The sequence below is a fragment of the Cottoperca gobio genome, chromosome 2 (genome assembly GCF_900634415.1).
Source record: "Cottoperca gobio chromosome 2, fCotGob3.1, whole genome shotgun sequence".
In the NCBI taxonomy this organism is placed as follows: Eukaryota; Metazoa; Chordata; class Actinopteri; order Perciformes; family Bovichtidae; genus Cottoperca; species Cottoperca gobio.
Genome location: NC_041356.1, coordinates 3,438,951 through 3,457,605, shown reverse-complemented (window position 1 = coordinate 3,457,605; position 18,655 = coordinate 3,438,951). Strand labels below are relative to the sequence as shown.

Sequence of the window (18,655 nt, the reverse complement as noted above, 5' to 3'; positions counted from 1 at the left end):
TAAAACAAAAGGTTGTAAAAGCAGCATATGCCACCTACTCTCCAAACCCCCCGTGTCTGTGGGTATTGAGTCGTTTTCTCAATGGACCAGATGGAGGGAGAGCCAGTGTAAGACTAGGACAGATGTTTCACTAGACTCTGGGTGTTTGTTTGCATGTGCAAGTCTTTGTGGGAGACAAAAGACACAGGGAGGCCCATAAATTATTTCTGAAAGGAAAGTGGAAAGGGAAGAATAAATTAAGAGGAAGGGAGAGATTTTAAAACCTTGTTCAGATCACCTGTTATTATTTCAACACGGTAACAGGACCTCTCCTTATACAAAATTACAAGAACATTTTTGAGGTATGTGTACCTACTGTTTCCCTTTGATGCAACTTTATACTTCTACTCTATTTAAAAATAGATTGCACTACATTTATCACACAGCTATAGTTACATATATGTAATATATATATATATATATATATATATATATATATATATATATATATATATATATATATATGTAATATATATATATATATATATATATATATGTAATATATATATATGTAATATATATATATATATATATATAATATAATTATGAATAACGCCTGAAAGGGTAGAATCTGGAGAATGAGTACTTTTACTTTCGATACTTTCAGTATATTCCGATGATAGGTGTAATACTTCAGTATTGTTACAGATAATTAGCCTGCTACCGTCAGTGACAAAAACAATGACACTAAGAGTCAGTTAAATATCATAATAATCATGTATTTTATTTCAAAGATTCACACTTTGATTCCTGGTAATGCTGATTTTTTTTTAACTAACTGAAGAATCCCATGTTCTGAATGAGTTGGTGGTGTAAAGGTGTGGTCACAGGAGCAGAGGGAGACTATCCCGTGTCCTGCTGAAGTGTCGTTGAGCAAAGAGCTGCTGAGCCCTTCCCCTGACTCCTCACTTTGTATAAGTCGCTTACACAATGTCTCCGCTGCACTGATACCACCAGTGGGAGGACAAATGAAAGGCCTCGGCAGCACCATGGTCAGCGCCTGCTCGTGTGCAGCGGGTCTCCTTCACTCCCAGACAGTGACAGTGGAGCATTTTATGCAAACACCGCGTGGAAAGAACCTCAAGGCTAGAGAGGACATTTAAAAACATGACCGCGGCCATGGGCTCTCCGTTTAAAGACACGAGGCGACACACCTCTGACCTGACGTCACTGCTGGCCTCGTGACTCAGAGAAAAGTCACAGGTGCTCCAAAAGCAATCAGTCATTAGTGTCAAAAGTGATGTTTCATAACTTGGCGTCGTGATTTGTAGCCTTTTTTATTCAAATATGCTGCAGCTGTGCATCGTAAAAGTAAGTAAGTCTTAGCAGGTAAAGTTAAGCTAGCTTGCACTCATTAAGCTAACTACCTTAATTTAATTTCATTACCTTAAAGTGACATAACAGCGGGATACGGTCGGAAATAAATGGAGGGAAGAAGTAATAATTCGACTTAAAAATAATACCTTAAACTAAAAGGTAATTACAAAGTGTTTATGCTGCTAATAGGTCTGCGCGTGATACAACACGGGGAGGCTCCATGGCTGTAACGCGTTACAGTAATCCGTTACGAGCCAGCCCTGCCTCTACTATCACCCGGCTGCTGCTTTGTCTACGCGTCCATGTGTGTTTTTCCCTTCGCAGTGTCGGTGCTGTGCCTCCGGTCTGTCAGCCTCTCTGCCATTGGCTTCAGAGACCTCCGGTCCTCCCTTCATAACACAGTAGACCCCCACGCGCTCACACGCACATCCACTCACGCGCACAGTGCTTTCGAGGAGCGACGGTGAAATGTTGTTTAAACTGCGGTTTACCGACTCCTTTCTTTTCAGCTTCACATCGGCGAGGAGCGCAGGGAAGCTTCTGCGATGCGCTCAACCGGGGTCTCGTCGGAGTTGAAATAAGGGAAACACGGGGGGTCGGGAAAGCGAGAGAGAGGGAGATATTGTTACGAGGATGACTGATTGGTGACAAAGAAAACGGGGAGCCCCTCTGGCTTCGGTTGTCACCCGCTAGAACTTGACGGAAGGCGTTTCGGGGGACCGGCTTGGATAGCCAAAGATTTTTTTATCATTATTATTTTTGGAGGGGAACCATGCCTGTCCGGAGGGGTCATGTTGCTCCTCAAAACACGTTTTTGGGAGTAATAATTCGGAAATTCGAAGGACAAAGTGAGTACCTCTCCCTGGTGTCCAACGGTGTGTGGGTGCTTTGTGTTGTGCTGCCTTTTGTGTCTGTCCTGCTGCATCCTAACAACAATCATTGGCTCGTTATGAAATCGCCTAATAGGCCTTCTTTATAACAACAAGCATATGATGCAGATGGACTATATTTTCCAGTGATTTTTTTTCATTTTCATGAAAAGTATTATTAAGTGTAATTATCTTGCTACCTTATCTTGTTCTACAGCTCTGTAGTGTTTGAGTGCCTCTTCTTCTCTCCTGCTCCTCCAGATCCAACTCCTGCTCCTCCAGTTCTGTGTAGTTTTCATAGATTATGTGCAGTGTTGTGTTGCTGCACACCGTGCTGGAGGCCTATTGAATAAACCGTCATCCCTTGTGACATAAATCTGTTTTATAAGCTGAAAACGTGTCGCTTTCCTCACATTCTAAATGAAATGTCAAATAAAAAGTGTAATAATCAATAAAAAAATGTAATGTTAATGTATCTATTGTTTTAATGTGTATACACACGTTTAATGAGTGAATCACTACAGGAAATTGTTCTTGTTTATACGTTATTGTTACAAATTAATATTCTTCCTCCCTTTCAGATAAGAAATTTGTCATAGCCAATGCCCGGGTACAGAACTGTGCTATCATCTACTGTAATGATGGCTTCTGCGAGATGACGGGCTTCTCCAGGCCGGACGTCATGCAGAAGCCGTGCACTTGTGACTTCCTGCACGGCCAGTTCACCACCCGGCACTCGGTGGCTCAGGTGGCCCAGGCGCTGCTGGGCTCAGAGGAGCGCAAGGTGGAGATCACCTACCACCGCAAGGATGGTGAGTGCTGCGGGCCGTCTGTGTGGGCTCAGGGGACATGTATGGCACATGACGCTGTTGCGATAGTCTCACTGTGAAAATGTTAACCGTTAATGCAAGATACGCAGATGTGGGATAGACGTGTGAAAGGTGTCTTTTACAATGTCTCACACTCTGGGTACACAGTGGGTCATTTTTAGTTCTGACTCTGCTCTATGTGGAACATTTTGCAGCAGCAAATCACTGAGTGCACCCATTTAAAATCCTGAGGGGGGAGAGCAGCTGCGAAGGTTTCCTTTGCTGTGAAGTCCAGTTTTGAAGTGATGCAAAGCAGCGCTGGGTGGCTGGGAGACGTGTTCATTAGCCTGCGCAGGAGAGGGCACCCTAGGAAGGATGTAGCTCACTTCCCTAAAGACTCATTTGAAGATAGTTAGGCGCGTGGTTTCTCTGTTTCTCTTCTTATCATCACCAACAAAATAGTACAGACTTCTGCACTCATTCAGCTACATTCTTAACATTTTGTTTAAAAATGTAACATCCTGTTAGTACTCACAGACATGAGTTTTATGTGACTGACTGTATCTAAATAAGTTCTCCATAGTTTACATAATCTACTGGCGTGCATATGCTGCAAATGAATACTGCATGCGGATCATGACTTGGCATGACAGCTGCTATTGTTTTGATGAGTTACAAGGCGAGCTCCACAGTCAAAGTTTGAAGCAGTTCAGGGAGAGTTCATGTGGTGACCTCCAACAATGACATGTATGTTCAGATGATTAAGCCTTCTTGCATAACGCTGAAGGGGAAGTTTCAGGATTAATTGTTGGTTGTATGTTGCCATTAGGCTTTGTTGTCCTTATCCTCAATGCTTGTTAATACTGCTGTGTGCGAGTTATTTTTAATCAAATCAAAAGAATTGCAGGACAATAAAACATGCAAACAATATCAAAAATACTGGAAACCCTTCCACCTAACATCCCAAATATGTTTTTGTTTAGCCAAATTAACCATTTTCGCAAACTCCACTTAAACCACTAAACCCACTTCAGGCCTGTTTGCTTTAAACATAGAAATAAAACCCATATAGTACATTTTCAAATCTTTTCTTGTAAAAATGTTGGGTGTAATCAGTGACATCGGTTTTGTCCTGAGTTTATACCGTTGGGAAATTGTCCCCTCCCTTGGCATCCCTGTGTCCCACTGAGCATCCACGAGTGGGACCACAGTGCACGACTGGTAACTCCTGAGTACTGGAGGAGAAACAGAAGGGTTAAAATGTATCTCTGCTTACCAACAGAGCAATGTTCTCATGGATAATGAAACGAGATGCTATCAGGGTTTTTGTTTTGACATTTGAAGTGAGCTAAGAGCTCTGGATCAGTGATGGATGATGTGCTCTTTAAAGATTGATTACGTGTGTGTGTGTGTGTGTGTGTGTGTGTGTGTGTGTGTGTAATTCATTCTCAGGCAGGTTTAAGAAAACCCAGAGAGACCGAGAGGTGACGTGGATTAGGTCGAGTGCGGTTTACGGAATAGTGACAAATGATAGTCTCCTTGGATACATAGATGTGTGGCGTCAAAGGTAGATAGAGTGAGATGGATTCACTGAAACATGCTAGAAGGGAATAGGCCGAGTACAGATGTCCGCTTAGTTTGTGAGTGGAGTGATTGGAGTGCAACCCAAAGCCTTGTTTCATATCGTCTTTACTGTGTCATAAAAACGACAATTTCCCTGTGCTTTCCAGCGCTGGAGAGGAGATCCTGCCATTGTGATTGGAGTTGCAGTCTTATTTTATGTTTTTCACACCAAGGGAAGAATTACAAGTACAACGTTCTATCTCGTACGACTTCATAGTTGTACACTGCCAGATGGAAACGTTGTACTTTTTAGTGTCTCTGGTTACCAGTGGCTGCCCGACTCTGCTTCAAGACTCTGGTGCTGGCTTAGGCATCCAGGCCCTGATTAAACCAAACAGCCCAGCTCGCTCACTTCGCACTGCATCGGATCGCTGCTCCCTCTCTGCGAGTGGGAATCCCTTAAATAAAACGGGTTTTATTCCCTATCCTGGCTCCATAATGGTGGAACGAGCTCCACTTTGATGTCAGGTCAGCAGGAAGTCTTCACATCTTCCGTCACAGACTGAAACACACCCGTTTTCGACAGCAAAAAAAATATAAATTCTTATTTCTATATGTAGCACTGACATCGGTTTGGCTCATTAGAAGCTGTTGTGCGGCACTTAAAATGATTACACCCATTTGAAGCTAATGCACTTGTAAGATTCTCGCTGTTCGGAGATTCTCATGGTTGTTTGCACTTATTGTAAATCGCTTTGGAAAAAAGCGTTGGCTAAATGAACTGTGAAGTAATGTAAAAGCTATCTGACGCTGTAGTTACCACGCAGATTATGATTCTATTAAATACATTTGAGTTTTTTCCGTGGATAACATTCTTACATATACATCTTTCTGTTCCTTTTAACGTACGTAGAACTTTCTTGTGTGATACAACGTGTGGTTCCTACCAGCACCTTCAAGGATCATCCTCTAGATGTTCTGTGGAGGGTTTTTTTTAACAATGAGCTCACAGGAACCATTAGTGAGAAGTATTGCATTACCACAAGATGATGTTATGTAAAAACCTTCTGTGTTAACCAAACAAAGACCAAACATCCGCCTCAGAGGGACCAAGCTTCCAGGATGAGTAGTGTACTTTGGTAAAGTTTTGAATGATGGACATTGACTCGTAATGCACCACTTTTATATGGGGCTATTGGCGAGGTAAAGGATTTAAGTACTTTAAAGATGACCATAACAGGTCTGATACCTCTCTAGGCAGCCGTATTGTCAGCCAAGCCAAGCTGCATCGATCCGCTGAGCAAACCGCATTAATGAGGACACAAATACCTTCATGTTGCATTGATCTTCAAAACCGGTGCATGGGAGAGGGGAAATCAATGACGGCCGAACGCCCTCCCTCCGCTGGCCCACAGGAGACTGTGTTAAAAAGAACTGGAAGACTTCTGACAGTCGAACCCTGCAACGAGGGGGGAGGGGGGGGGGTTGAAGGCCTCATTAGGATTCTGTATGCTGCGCCTCTAATTACCTCAGTGTTTTCCTCTCACCTGACTCCCAGCTTCTCCAGGGAAGGTCGTACACCTGTTTCCACAAACCCTCCTCCATTACTCTGCTTTTTATAAAAGAGTTTGGATGTAATTAATCACACTGGGATCAGGATTTGTTGAAATCCAGGGATAATTAGAATTACGTTCTAAACTACGCTGACTGTATATCAAACACTTCTAGTACGTTTAACCATTTATAATCTTTGACTGCATGAGAGTTACAATGGGGGGGGGGGGGGGAAGTAGACACATTGTAATGGTACATCTTTGACAATATAAATAGGGCAAAGTAGAAAAGAATGGAACACGTTAAGACTTTCAGATTGCAGCCATTTAAGAACTAGTCTGATCTTAGATGTAACTACTTCCCCTATTCTCCACACAGCTCTCCGTCTCTATTGTCTCCTGTATTGGAATTCCAGTGGAACTGTCATTGCGGGCTGATTGCTCTCCTTGCGGTGGACCGTTGGGGTTTCTGTGAGGCAATCTTCTTCTTTTTAATCCCGTGACCCAGGGTCCGCATTATAAACGCATCGCCCGCTGTCCTTTACAGTCCGTGAAGGAGATTCTCCTCGTCAGCACAATTTCCGGCACGGTGTTAATGCTTTGTGATTTGTGCCCTCGCAGAACCACCGGCCCCCTTTTGCCTTCCAGTGCTCCTATCTCCATGACCCCTGTAGGAGAAGTAGATGTCATGGCCAAAGTTTATTCTAAACCCCCTTTGCTTGACATTTACATGCTCAGCTGTTTACTGCACTTTGGGAAAAGGCCAGCTATTCTCAAATTTGACTTTTTGTGTAATTTAGAGTTTTGTTAACCCAGATAGGCTCCAGTTTCTGAGCAGCTTCTCAACTCAATCAGCACACGGAGAGACAGTGAGTGACGCACTGGTGCTATTTTGATTTGCTCTTTGCTGTCAATGTCCCGTAATGCATGTACTTTATGTTCCTTTTCCTCTGCCGGGGCTTTGTTAAAGATAGCCACAAGGTCTATTTAAATGCTTATGCACAGTAAAGTAGTGGGGAATTAGATTTGCAAGATGACATGATGAAGCAATAACTGGCCATTAAACACATCATTCTTAAAGACCACCTGTGTCTTACATTGAACACTCTGCAGTCAGTAGCTACGACGAACGCTACAGTCGCTGCTTCTTCGTCTGAGGTCTAATGAATGTCTTCAGCGCTGCAACAAATGGCCCAAGTTAGAGATTAAGCTTTAAACCTCTTTGTCTTAATGAGGACTTCAAAAATCACGGAGCAAAAATAAACTGTTGTGAGCAAAGCGGCACGTATTTACTCAGCAACAGTTGCTTATCTGCTTCTCCATTCAGCGATTCAAATAGAATAATCACAGTGTCTTGCTTTCTCTACTAAAGAGCCTCTCAGGGGCCTTGGTGTATCAAGAAATCCATAAGCTCAGTACATGCTAAAAGCTTTCACTCGCAAACAGCAAATGAGACTGAAAATGTCACGCTATAAATAGATTAAAGTTGCTTGTGCTGCGGTGATGCTCTCTGATGTTGGAACTTTTTTCCAGCGCCTTTTTAAAAATGTCTCATGTCAATGTTGAAACTTCCATATATTATTTATATAATAGAAAATACAATGTTTACCACAATTGTCCATCTAGAGTACCGAAACCCAAAGGTCTTCAGTGTACAATCATATACTGTATATATCATACATATATCGACTAATCTTCATATTCTCATGCACTGTTCGTACTTATACCAACAAACAGTAAGGCACGATAACTCGTAAATAACCTTCGTACTTTAGTAACGACACTTCCGTACATATTTGAACCCAAACCCTGATCTTTTCCTAAACCCTCCCAAGTAGTTTTTGTTTTTAGTTATTTATTCCACACACCTTGTGAGAAACTGGCGCCTACATTACCCACGCTGCAACTCAATCGCAGACCGTTCGGTCAGAGGTTCGGCTGTGTTACGCTCGTGGCAGCTAATGTGGCCTGGAGCCTTAATCAGACTTCATGCATCTCCCTGTGGAGACAATAAAGGCTTTACACATGCAGGAGAACTCCCCAACACCTGTAAACACACTCTGATTACCGTTAAGTTACCTCTGCTGCCACCAGCTGAATTATCCCCAACATTTGAATTTGAGATATTAGTCATAGCATTTACAAACACATGATGGTGTTTTGACATTTCTAAGCTGCTTTAAGGTGTCTTCTAAGATGGAAATGTCACATTCTTGCAGTGTAGATGCTGCTGATGCAACGTCTCCACTGCTCTTAAGAACAACAAGTACGCAGTCAATGAGGCTCTGTGGACGCCGGGCATGATGAGTGATGATGATGTGACTCGGGTTCTTTCGCTTGAAGTCGTTTGATGGTGTGACTGTGAAACAGAAACCATTCTCTGTAAAAACCAATTCTTGTTGATCCAAACAAGATAAGCCTTCATTCTGTCGTCTCGCCTGCAGTCTCTTCCACATTCTGAGGTTAAGCTGTGTTTGAGAGCACACAGTGGGCAGCTTGTGTCTGTGAAAGACATATGAATGAAGGGAGATAGAAGGGGGAGAGAGGGGGCAACACAAAGACGAAATTAGACACATAAATGAGACCGTGTGGGGTTTTAGGAAGGAGCGTTCATCCTCAACTACGTGCGACGTAGTGTGTGAGGGATTGTGAGCAGGCAGGAGAGAATAAATGAAGGTGTCAGAGAGCGAGATCTGCTGCAGCTTCTTCCATTGCAGGAACACCTTCTTTAATCCAGCTCAGCTGCTTGAATAATGCATGGCCCCAGTTCTGACTGCAGCACCCTCTGTATATCTCTCTGCAAGGGTTCTGGTAGTGCCCAACATGGACTAAACCCATAAAGGAGCATATCAATAAAGGAGTTGCTTGGTAAATGGTGTGTGACTCTGCTCTCATGAGTTCCCATGAGCCTGAGAGAAGGAGTGTAATGAGCAAGCCCCCCCCACTCTCAATCTAAAGTGACACGGACAGATTCTTGTTGTAGCAAAGGCTTCGATTTCCTCTATGTTCTCGCCTCACAGTGGAACTCGTTTATAATGAGTTTCTTCAATGGCTACCCGGGGCTGCCTGCAACAAGAATTACATATTGGTCTTTTAAGAAGATTTGTAGTTACTCTGCTTGGTTGTCGCCATTGTAAACCTGAGGGCTTTAAAGCAGTCAAAGTGGAGCGATGTAAAATAGTATCCTCATACTCCTGTTTAAACGTACCTCACTGTCAACACGTACACGTTTTAACTATTGGGATGAATGTCCTCCTGTCTGTCACACCCTCACTTTGCTATAAATAAGAAAAGTCTATGTGCATTACAGCATAGTGTTGTCCTGGCAACTGTTGAAAGAGCCATGATATATCATTGCAACTCACAAATTCATCCTGGCATGTCTGCCGATGGAGCTCGAGGCTGGAGAGCAGAACAACTGGGACCCACAAATTTGAAACTGCAATCAGAAGCAGAATCTGAGAAAGTGCAACTAATTCAAGATTCAACTTCTGTATTATCATGTGCGCAATTACAGAGAAGCAGCCACTGGCAATGAACATCTCGGGGAGATCTCAGGCTCCTTCCAAAAAAGCTCATTAAAAATGTATATGAAAAAAAAGGAGGAATCTAAGACGTAAAATAGTGCACGTCAAAATATAGGTCTTTGGTGATGCAGAGACATACTGGTTCATAGAAGCACCAAAAGCAGCACCAGGATCTCATACGAGCAGAATGAGGAGGAATGCTCTGAGAAGTGACAACAATCATCATTGACGATATTGACAAATCGGCTCCTCTCCATGTAGCAGTCCGCTCTCCATACTTGGTCCGTTCTGGGACTAGAATCTGCGACCCTCCGCTCCTCAAACCAAAACTGAGCTACTGCTCAGACGATGCTGACATGCTGATGTTACATAATTGTTTACCGTGGTAACCATCTTAGCGTGTCAGCATGCTAACATTTAATAATTGGCACATTTAGAGCTGAGGATGATGGGAGTTTTGTTAGTTTTGCTGTTAATGTATTCAGTCATAAATCAAAATCTTGACCTGATGATGCTCGAGATGAAAAGTCAGAGGATCACTAAAGCCATTAGGATTCAATAGCTGTTGAGATATTTCAGTGTGGATCAATACAACACTTTTGGCTGAATGAAGTTGTGATTGATGTCTCTGACTTTACATGCCATGCTGCATGTAGACGGAGATTGGAGTTTTAATGTGTACTTTAAAGTCCAGTTTCATTGATATGTATCTTCAGTAGTCATCTTTTTCTAAGGAGTTTTATGCTTTCAGGCTTCCTCATGTAGGGGCATCGCTAAAGCATTTATACACACACAAATTGGCAAAGAAGATGAAAGAATGTATTGCTAAGCTGTGTACATCATATCAGCTGTGTGAGCCGTGTAATATAAGATATGTTATGATTGCCAATATCCACCATGTGTACCATTTTAACCTCAGCTTGTACTTATGGAATCAATTTCACAGTCACGCTTTGCAGGCACCAATGAATAAATATGGATCATTCTGAAGTTGGATCTATGGATTTAGCCCACATACGCTGACATGTTGTGACGCTATTACCACAAACAGACTAGGGAACGGTCTGACAGCCCCCTCCCCCGACCTGCTCAGGCTCAAACACTTTGCTTTGCAGGTCCCCCTCCCCCTGGTCTCCTCTCATTCTTGAGGGGGCTCATCCCCTCCACAGCTGTACACGAGACATCTCCCTGCATGAGAGATAGCATTCATCCAGTCAGAGTGATAAATAAAGAGCTGGATGTGAGCGAGGAATTTTTTTTTCTCCAGATAGTAAAGATTTTTTTTTTAATGTGAAGAAATCCCTCAAGCGTCTCAAGCGAGTGCAGTTAAAAGGTTTATCGGGAAACGTGTTGATCCCTCCTCCCCCAACTCATATTTGTGATTTCAGCCCATGATCCCTGCATTCACAAATTGGATATGAGCACATCTGTGAATGAATGGCCATTCATATCCCCCCCCCCCCCCCCCCCCCCCCATCTTTCATTCATCAGATCACATGCTGATCTGATTGTCTTCATTGATGTTGTTGATGTTAAACATTTGGTCAATTTCTACATGTATTTGTGGACTGAAAGTATTAATAAATGTAAAAAAGTAGCGCAGGTTCTGCTCCCATTGCAATAAAGAAGCTCGTAAAGGTATGTTTATAGAATGGAAATTTAGACAACAGCACTGCACACACACACATAGAACCCATCCTAGTATTAGCCTTTCCTAAGGGCACCCCGGTACTGCCCAAGAGGCAAATTGGCACCTCGTAGCAGTCCACACTTCGTACTTGGTCTGTTCGGGGACTTTAAGCCAACACTGAGCTTCTGCCGCCTGTGTGATGTGAGCCATTACACCAGTGGATAGTTGTGTGTCCTTGACTTATAAACTGGGATGTGCTACCCTTTCACTTTCCTTTTTATTATGCTCACTGGACTTCAGGGTTAGCACATAATACATATATTATTTTATCCGATTCTTTCTCTCCAGGATATGTCACTTGGAGTTCTTCAATCCTGCTGTTAGGCATCCAGTCTGCCACTATGCCTATCAAGCATTTACATGTTAAGGTTACTACAGTGGGACCAAGCTGTCAGTGTTTGACCCTTTTGAATCCGATGACTCGAACATTATTATCCGCTGAATTACGCAAAAGTACATTCATGACTTTATAAGCCCACCACTAAATGCCAGGTAGGGATCAGCACTCTGCGGCTCCACTTTGACGGAGATTGAATCAACAAGGCCTTAGAGTCCGAGGGGACAGCCTACGTTTCATCACCGCTCGCCGTTCTCTCAACAGAACCTGACAGCCACACATCATCAAGGCATCGGACCACAGCGGTCCCGCTCTGTGACTGAGGCTTTTGTCTTCGTCCATTTGAGTCCTCCCCATGCAGACGCAGGGCTTTTGTACGTTTCCTTTTCTGTGGGAAGACGGATACAAAAGTAATTTGGTATCTCAGTGCTGTGATAAGAGAAGCATGATGGGAACTGGCGCCTGTCAGGCTTTTACAGTGTTGTTTAATCGAGTTTGCTTCAGTATCTACAGGAGCACTTCCAGGACGTCCCAGTGACGTTGTTATTGCTTTTGCTTGCAGATATGACATGTCCCCTCGTGAGCCTATGTTCAGTCAGTTCAAGTCAAGTGAGATAAGCTTTGTGTTGTTTGCGTCGAGTCTACAGTGTGTTTGAGAAACGATGCATGTTATGGGCGTCGGAGCATTCACAGCTTCATTTTCACTTTCTTCCCTCAAGCATCATTGCAACGTGTGACGAGTCTTATCTGAAGCTCCCCGCCAAGACGTCTGGTGCTGGTTTCACACACATACCGGGACGTTAGGGCTGAACCAGTTATAAAACATATCTAATTGCCGTTATTTTTTTGTGATATTGCAATTGCGATATGATGATATTAAAAGGATCTTTTTGTTGCATCGTTATTTTCATTGAGAAATATATGAAAATGATCATAAACTATAGACATCTCTGCAGCACCACTATACTTGATTCACCAAATGTTTGCCTTTAACAAATATTTTGTATATTGCACTGGTCCATATTGCGATTTCAAAATATGTCCTAACCTTAATCAATAAGCAAAGGTGTATGTTTACACTTTATACACATGTATACATCAGGATCAGCAGTTTACTGTAATGTTACTATATGTTGTTTAACATCGTGGCACCTTCAATATAATCCTAATAATCAACAAATCAGATTAAATATAAACAAATAGATTATTACACAGATACGCAGAGCAAACACAGAGAAGTCTGTTGCACTAATAAGATAAATGCAATCACACACAATACTGACATACAGCAATATTTGAATAGGACAAACTCATAATGGATCAGTTGACAATTTCAATCTTTAAAACAATCAAACTGTGATTTCTTCTGTATTTCTGTCCTGGTGTCACTGAGCGTGGGAAGCACAAAAACCAAAACTCGATCAAACCTAATAATCATTAGAAGGAGTAATTGACACTTCACAGATATCAGTTTTCTAAACATAAGCATACATTCGATTTGCTTTTTATTTAATTTACATGATTTCAGTTTTCTATGCCTGTTGCAGTTTTCTGCTGTCCATGATTGGCCAGGGAAACAATACAAATGTTACATATGTAAAGCATACTGTGTCTTCCAACACGTCCAATCCCCCCCCCCCCCCCCCTCCACATTCATAATAATAAACTGTGCATTTCTGGCACCTGTCACAGCTTGCTGAGTCCGCAGAGGCCTCCATCACCCACCATGATCTCCCAGATAACCTTTTGCAGTGACGCCGCGTGGCGCCCAAAGCTTCAGACAGATTATTCCTGTTAATGCTGCTCTGCAAGGCTTTCTTGTATTCCATGCATTGCTTAAGACTCGCTTCGTGACCTTTTGATTATCTCCTCTCGCACACAATCGGACGTACCAAGTCGACTAAAAGTGGAAGTACATTTCACTTTACAGGCATAACGGGATTTCAACAAAACGTTCTATTAACGGAACACAATGACTCGTGCAATAAACAGCAGCGCAGTGTATTGAATCCAGCGACTGTAAGACAGAGTGAAGCATGAATGAAGGTTCAAATCCATAACACTAAAGATGACTTAATGATTTGTTTTGTGCTCTCCATTGTGTTAGTAAAGCACAGACTAAGCTTTAGTTTGCATTTATGTGTCAGTGTATGAGATATCCGTATACTCGAATATATTGCAGCTGGAACAGAATACAGTGACCTTGAGGTTTGTGTGATTCAAATATTCGATCTTCTATTCAAAGGACTGTCTCTTTAAATAATCGACTCTCTTGGCAAAGAGATCAAGTCCTGTTTAAAGTCATTACGTCCTGACAACATCCGGCCACAATGTGCAGAGAGGTGAATGCCTGCAGTTTTCGTCGTCATGTTCCCTCCACATTGATTTTGTCTAGTTTTCTAGTGCAGGCGATATCGGCTGCCTCCACACCCTCACAAAGCTGCAGTGTATCGCACCCACAGGTCCCATCAGTTTAGGCGAGGGAATAACACAACGGCACATGGGATTAGATGGATTTTTGACTCATCACAGATTTTCTATAATTCATTAGAACAATGCAACAGCCATTATATTTAATTTTCTAAATATGCGCGTTAGGCGAGAGAGAGAGAGAGAGAGAGAGAGAGAGAGAGAGAGAGAGAGAGAGAGAGAGAGAGAGAGAGAGAGAGAGAGAGAGAGAGAGAGAGAGAGAGAGAGAGAGAGAGAGAGAGAGAGCTTTGTTTCCTAAAGTATCATGTCGGTAACATATGGAGCACTGAAGTTACAAAACATTAAATTGCCTTGCCTCCTTCTAGAGCTCTGGAGTTATATGGACGTATGTGTTTTACGTTGCTTCACTACAGTGATGGACCAAACGGGGGCTTGATGTATAGCTTGTGGACCTTCTCATTGATATGCCCGATGACGGACAAACGTCTGTGATGCAATGATTTGTCATGTGACCTTTGGGTTATAGGACAGCCTCTCATAACTAGTCCACTGATGATGTTGTAACCCCGAGGATAAAGTAGCTCCTGGATTAGAGAGCCGGCAGCAGAGTTAAATAGCTCTTAGTACAACTAAATGTTCCTGGGGGAGAAGGGGAAGGGATCACATTCCCCTAATGGAAGGCAAAAGAATAAGCCGTCCTCCCTCTAGAACAAGGTCAATTCTTATATTTATTTATTCCCCCCGCCCGAATAATCCAGCCCTAACAGTGGCAAGTTAATTAAGGGAATTCCAGTATGTTTCTTTTTTTTATCCCTGAAATAAGATGTAAACACCCCGTGCTACTGTGTCATTCACAAAATGATGTCGTTCACCTTCTGATTGAAAGTCAAAGAGGAGGCGATGATTGACTCAGCCACATGTGAACACGGGGTCAGAGGGCGACCCGGATCATTTGATTCGATGACAATTAGCCGTGAAGACGCTCCCTGCTGAGATTTTGACAGAGCGGGAGAGAGAGGAAGAGGCAGGGGAATGAGGAGGGAGATGTCACTGTAACCCCTCGAGCTGTGTAGCAGCAACCAACAGCTCCCTGCTGCTGGAGGCTCAGCTCACATCAGTGTCACTCACCAGCACACACACACCTACATGTACACACATACACACACCGTGTCTATTAGGCCAGGGCAAAAAGCACAGGCTGCAATTTAAAATGATTTTGACTGTGATACTCTTGGCAGCGGTTTCTCCAAATGAGGGCTATCAAGATTCCCATATGCCCCTATCCCACAATCACTGTCAGACACAATCAGTGTGTGTGTGAGAGAGAGAGAGAGAGAGAGAGAGAGAGAGAGAGAGAGAGAGAGAGAGAGAGAGAGAGAGAGAGAGAGAGAGAGAGAGAGAGAGAGAGCACGTTGAGCTGTATTGTCTTAATTATTGATAGTGGAAATAGAATCTAATGAAATTTCCAGCATCTTGAAACTAGAACTCCTCTCACTGCGCCACCTATGAACTCTCACACTCAACAATTCCCATTTGTTTAATAATTTAAATTAATTCAGAGTCGTTGTAAAAGGAAATATGGCTTTGCTGTGATGAAATTATGGAGCATGGATTTAAAGGGATAGTAAGTAAGAAAAAAGCACCTTTTTGAAGTTACAGTGCTTCACAGGGCGAAACATGCATCCACGGTTATAAACAGAGGACGCAGATAAAGGACGGCCCCCACACAGGGAAGGCAGGGCTCTTTGTTTACTGCTTAGTGCTGCTCTCTGTGAGGTCACCATGTACTGATGACCAAGAGGTAACCTTTCCTGCTACAGGAGAGCTACTGAAGTTCTGAAAACATATTCTCTTATATTTTGCTGCACAAGTTGGTAACTTATAAAAAATATATATTAACACTCTAACGAGGGGCTATTTTGTACGAGTATAATAACTTTTGATATGTAAAGTTAAGGTCGCAACAATTATTTTTATTATATATTAATCTGGTGACTTTCCACATTTAATTATTCTATTATTAAACATCACCATGAAAAAGACCCTTCACATTATCCTATAGCACAGGGGTGGGGAATCTCCGGCCTCCGGGCCGTATACGGCCCGCTAGACCAGTTGATCCGGCCCGCGAGGTAATTCATAAATACACGCAAATAAATCCACAAAAAAAAAATAAAATAAATCTAGTCAGCAATAGAATAAAACTGCCAACTGTTTTTCCTTGGCCAAGGTTAGGGTCCTTGAACACAACACAAGCGGAACGTGTCATCACATGGTCATGTCATGTCAAAAGACTTCAATATTAAACGAGACTGTCGTTGACATCAGTAAACGCAGCATGGCGAGCTGGATGCGGAATGTCACACTTTCCAGGAGAAATGGACGAACGATTATTTATTTCTGGAAGTAAAAGGCCAGTGTGTCTAGTTTGTGCGGTGATGAAAAATAATCTTGAGCGTCATTACAGCACAAAACATGCCGAACTGTACGTGCTGAAAAGGACGAGTGCAGTTTGGATAAAGTTAACGCTCTTCGGCGGAGTTTGGCCCAACAAGCAGCTCTCTGCAGAGCGGAACATATAAACATGGAGAGATAGAGAGGTAGACCCCCCACACCAAGAACAGACTGTTCCACCACTGCTGTGCAATTATCACTGCCATGTGCAATACTCACTTTATTTTTTATCAACCTCTTGGTACTTATATTATTTTTTATTCTATTTAATTATTGTGTACTACCTTTTTACTTCATATGTTCTTTTGCTGTGACAAGATACATTTCCCCGTTGTGGGACTAATACAGGCTAATGGGCTGCGTCTTAACATTTTTTGCAGAGGTTATGAGTTCAATAATTAGTATGGCCCTCGAAGGATGTTCTAAAAAATAAAATGGCCCTTGATAGGAAAAAGGTTCCCCACCCCTACTGTAGCACAATGTGACATCATCAAATATGTTGTAAAGAAGTTCAACATCAAGTTTGGCATTTTTGCTTTAAAAAAAAAAAAACTTCATCTATTGTGTACATTTTCTTTTAAATAATCAAATATTCTACGTTGAAACTCTTCTTTAAGTACATTTAGCTGGTAATACTTGCTTATTGTGCAGAGTGATGTATTAACACTAGAAGGCTGTTTCCTCCTGCATCTGCTAAGTTTATGCACCTTGAATTTACAAGTGAAAACCTAACCTCCATAAAAAAAATACACAAACACTAAAACAAATCACTGCTTAACTATGAATTGAGTTGAATTAAATGAAAGTGAGAGAAATAAATGTGCATCACCTTTACTACAGAGGAGTAGGGAGCCTGAACTGACATAACCGTGTGTGTGTGTGTGTGTGTGTGTTGTACCTGTGCAACATAAGACCGTGTCCTCACCTGACCTTGAAGTCCAACAGTGATGCTGCTTTCAGTCCAAACCTCAAGGTAAAAAAGAAAAGCCCAAATAAATCTTGCGCACAGAAAGTCACCTTCATCGCGTGTGTTTCTCCAGTGCATCTTGGAGGACATTAGTCTGCTGCACATATAGTTATATTCATTCATCCATGACTAATGTCATCCAAGTAGTTTACTGGAGAGACGGTTCAACACTGGACTTTTTCTAATCTTTTATTTTATCAGAGGCAGAACTGAATCCCCCTCAGTACCAGAGCGGTGACACTAAACAATGCAGCTTTTGGTCTGAAAACATTAAAGAGCTCCTCAGCATCCTGCGATGCATATTGGCATCGTCTGTGTTTGCACTTGGTACCACACTGTGCCGTCATCCTGCCGAGCCATCTGCGTAGCAACAGATTACCAGGTAGCCCTATTAATCCAGGTAGGCCGCGCCGCGTCAGGGAGGAAATGAAGTCTAGTGGAAAACGGTTAAATCAATAATACCCACATTTCCCCTCAGGCTTAAGGCTTGTGGCTTGACTTTGACACCTCAGGCAAGTGCAACAATGCACAAGCAATGCAGCAGGCTTATCAGGCTATATTTATATATATATATATATATATATATATATATATATATATATAAATATATATACACACTGTATATATAGGACTGACTCTGGATTTTGTGATGTTTATGTGGATGATTGGCAGTTCTGTGTTATCAGCTCACTTTCCCCCTTCGCCAAAGTTTGAGATTATTTGCCTCCCTCACAAAACTGCAAGTCAGCACTTTGTCCTGTCCCCCCCCCGTCCTCGGCAGATTAGAGACCAGCAAAGAACAGACTTTTGTTTCCGTTCCTGGAGATTTGAGTTTGTGACGGAGGATGCTGAGTCATGCTGTTTTCCGAAAGACAGAGGCGGTTATCTTGGCGTGTTGAAGAAGATGGCACCTGAGGCGCCGCATTAGAGTGCTTTAACTGTTTTGCTTTGCATCTGCCTAAAATATTCAGGTCAGAGATGCTCCGACTAAATCTGTTTTAGTTCCTTTCAAAGGTGCGTTCTCTCATTACACTGCACCATGTAAACCAGCTCCATCGCCTGCTTATTAGATTTAGTTGGACAGAGAACATTCTGCTAAT

General features: G+C 42.5%; 1 protein-coding gene across 1 annotated transcript in view; it reads left to right on the top strand.

Moving 5' to 3' along the window:
• The first annotated feature begins 1,400 nt into the window (after positions 1-1,400).
• The window catches only part of LOC115016587 (potassium voltage-gated channel subfamily H member 7-like), a 54,692-nt gene continuing 37,437 nt past the window's right edge, over positions 1,401-18,655 (top strand). Inside the window, 2 exon segments of the mRNA XM_029444437.1 lie at positions 1,401-2,204; positions 2,807-3,037. Of these exon segments, the coding sequence (XP_029300297.1) occupies positions 2,129-2,204; positions 2,807-3,037 (307 nt within the window). The 5' untranslated portion in view covers positions 1,401-2,128.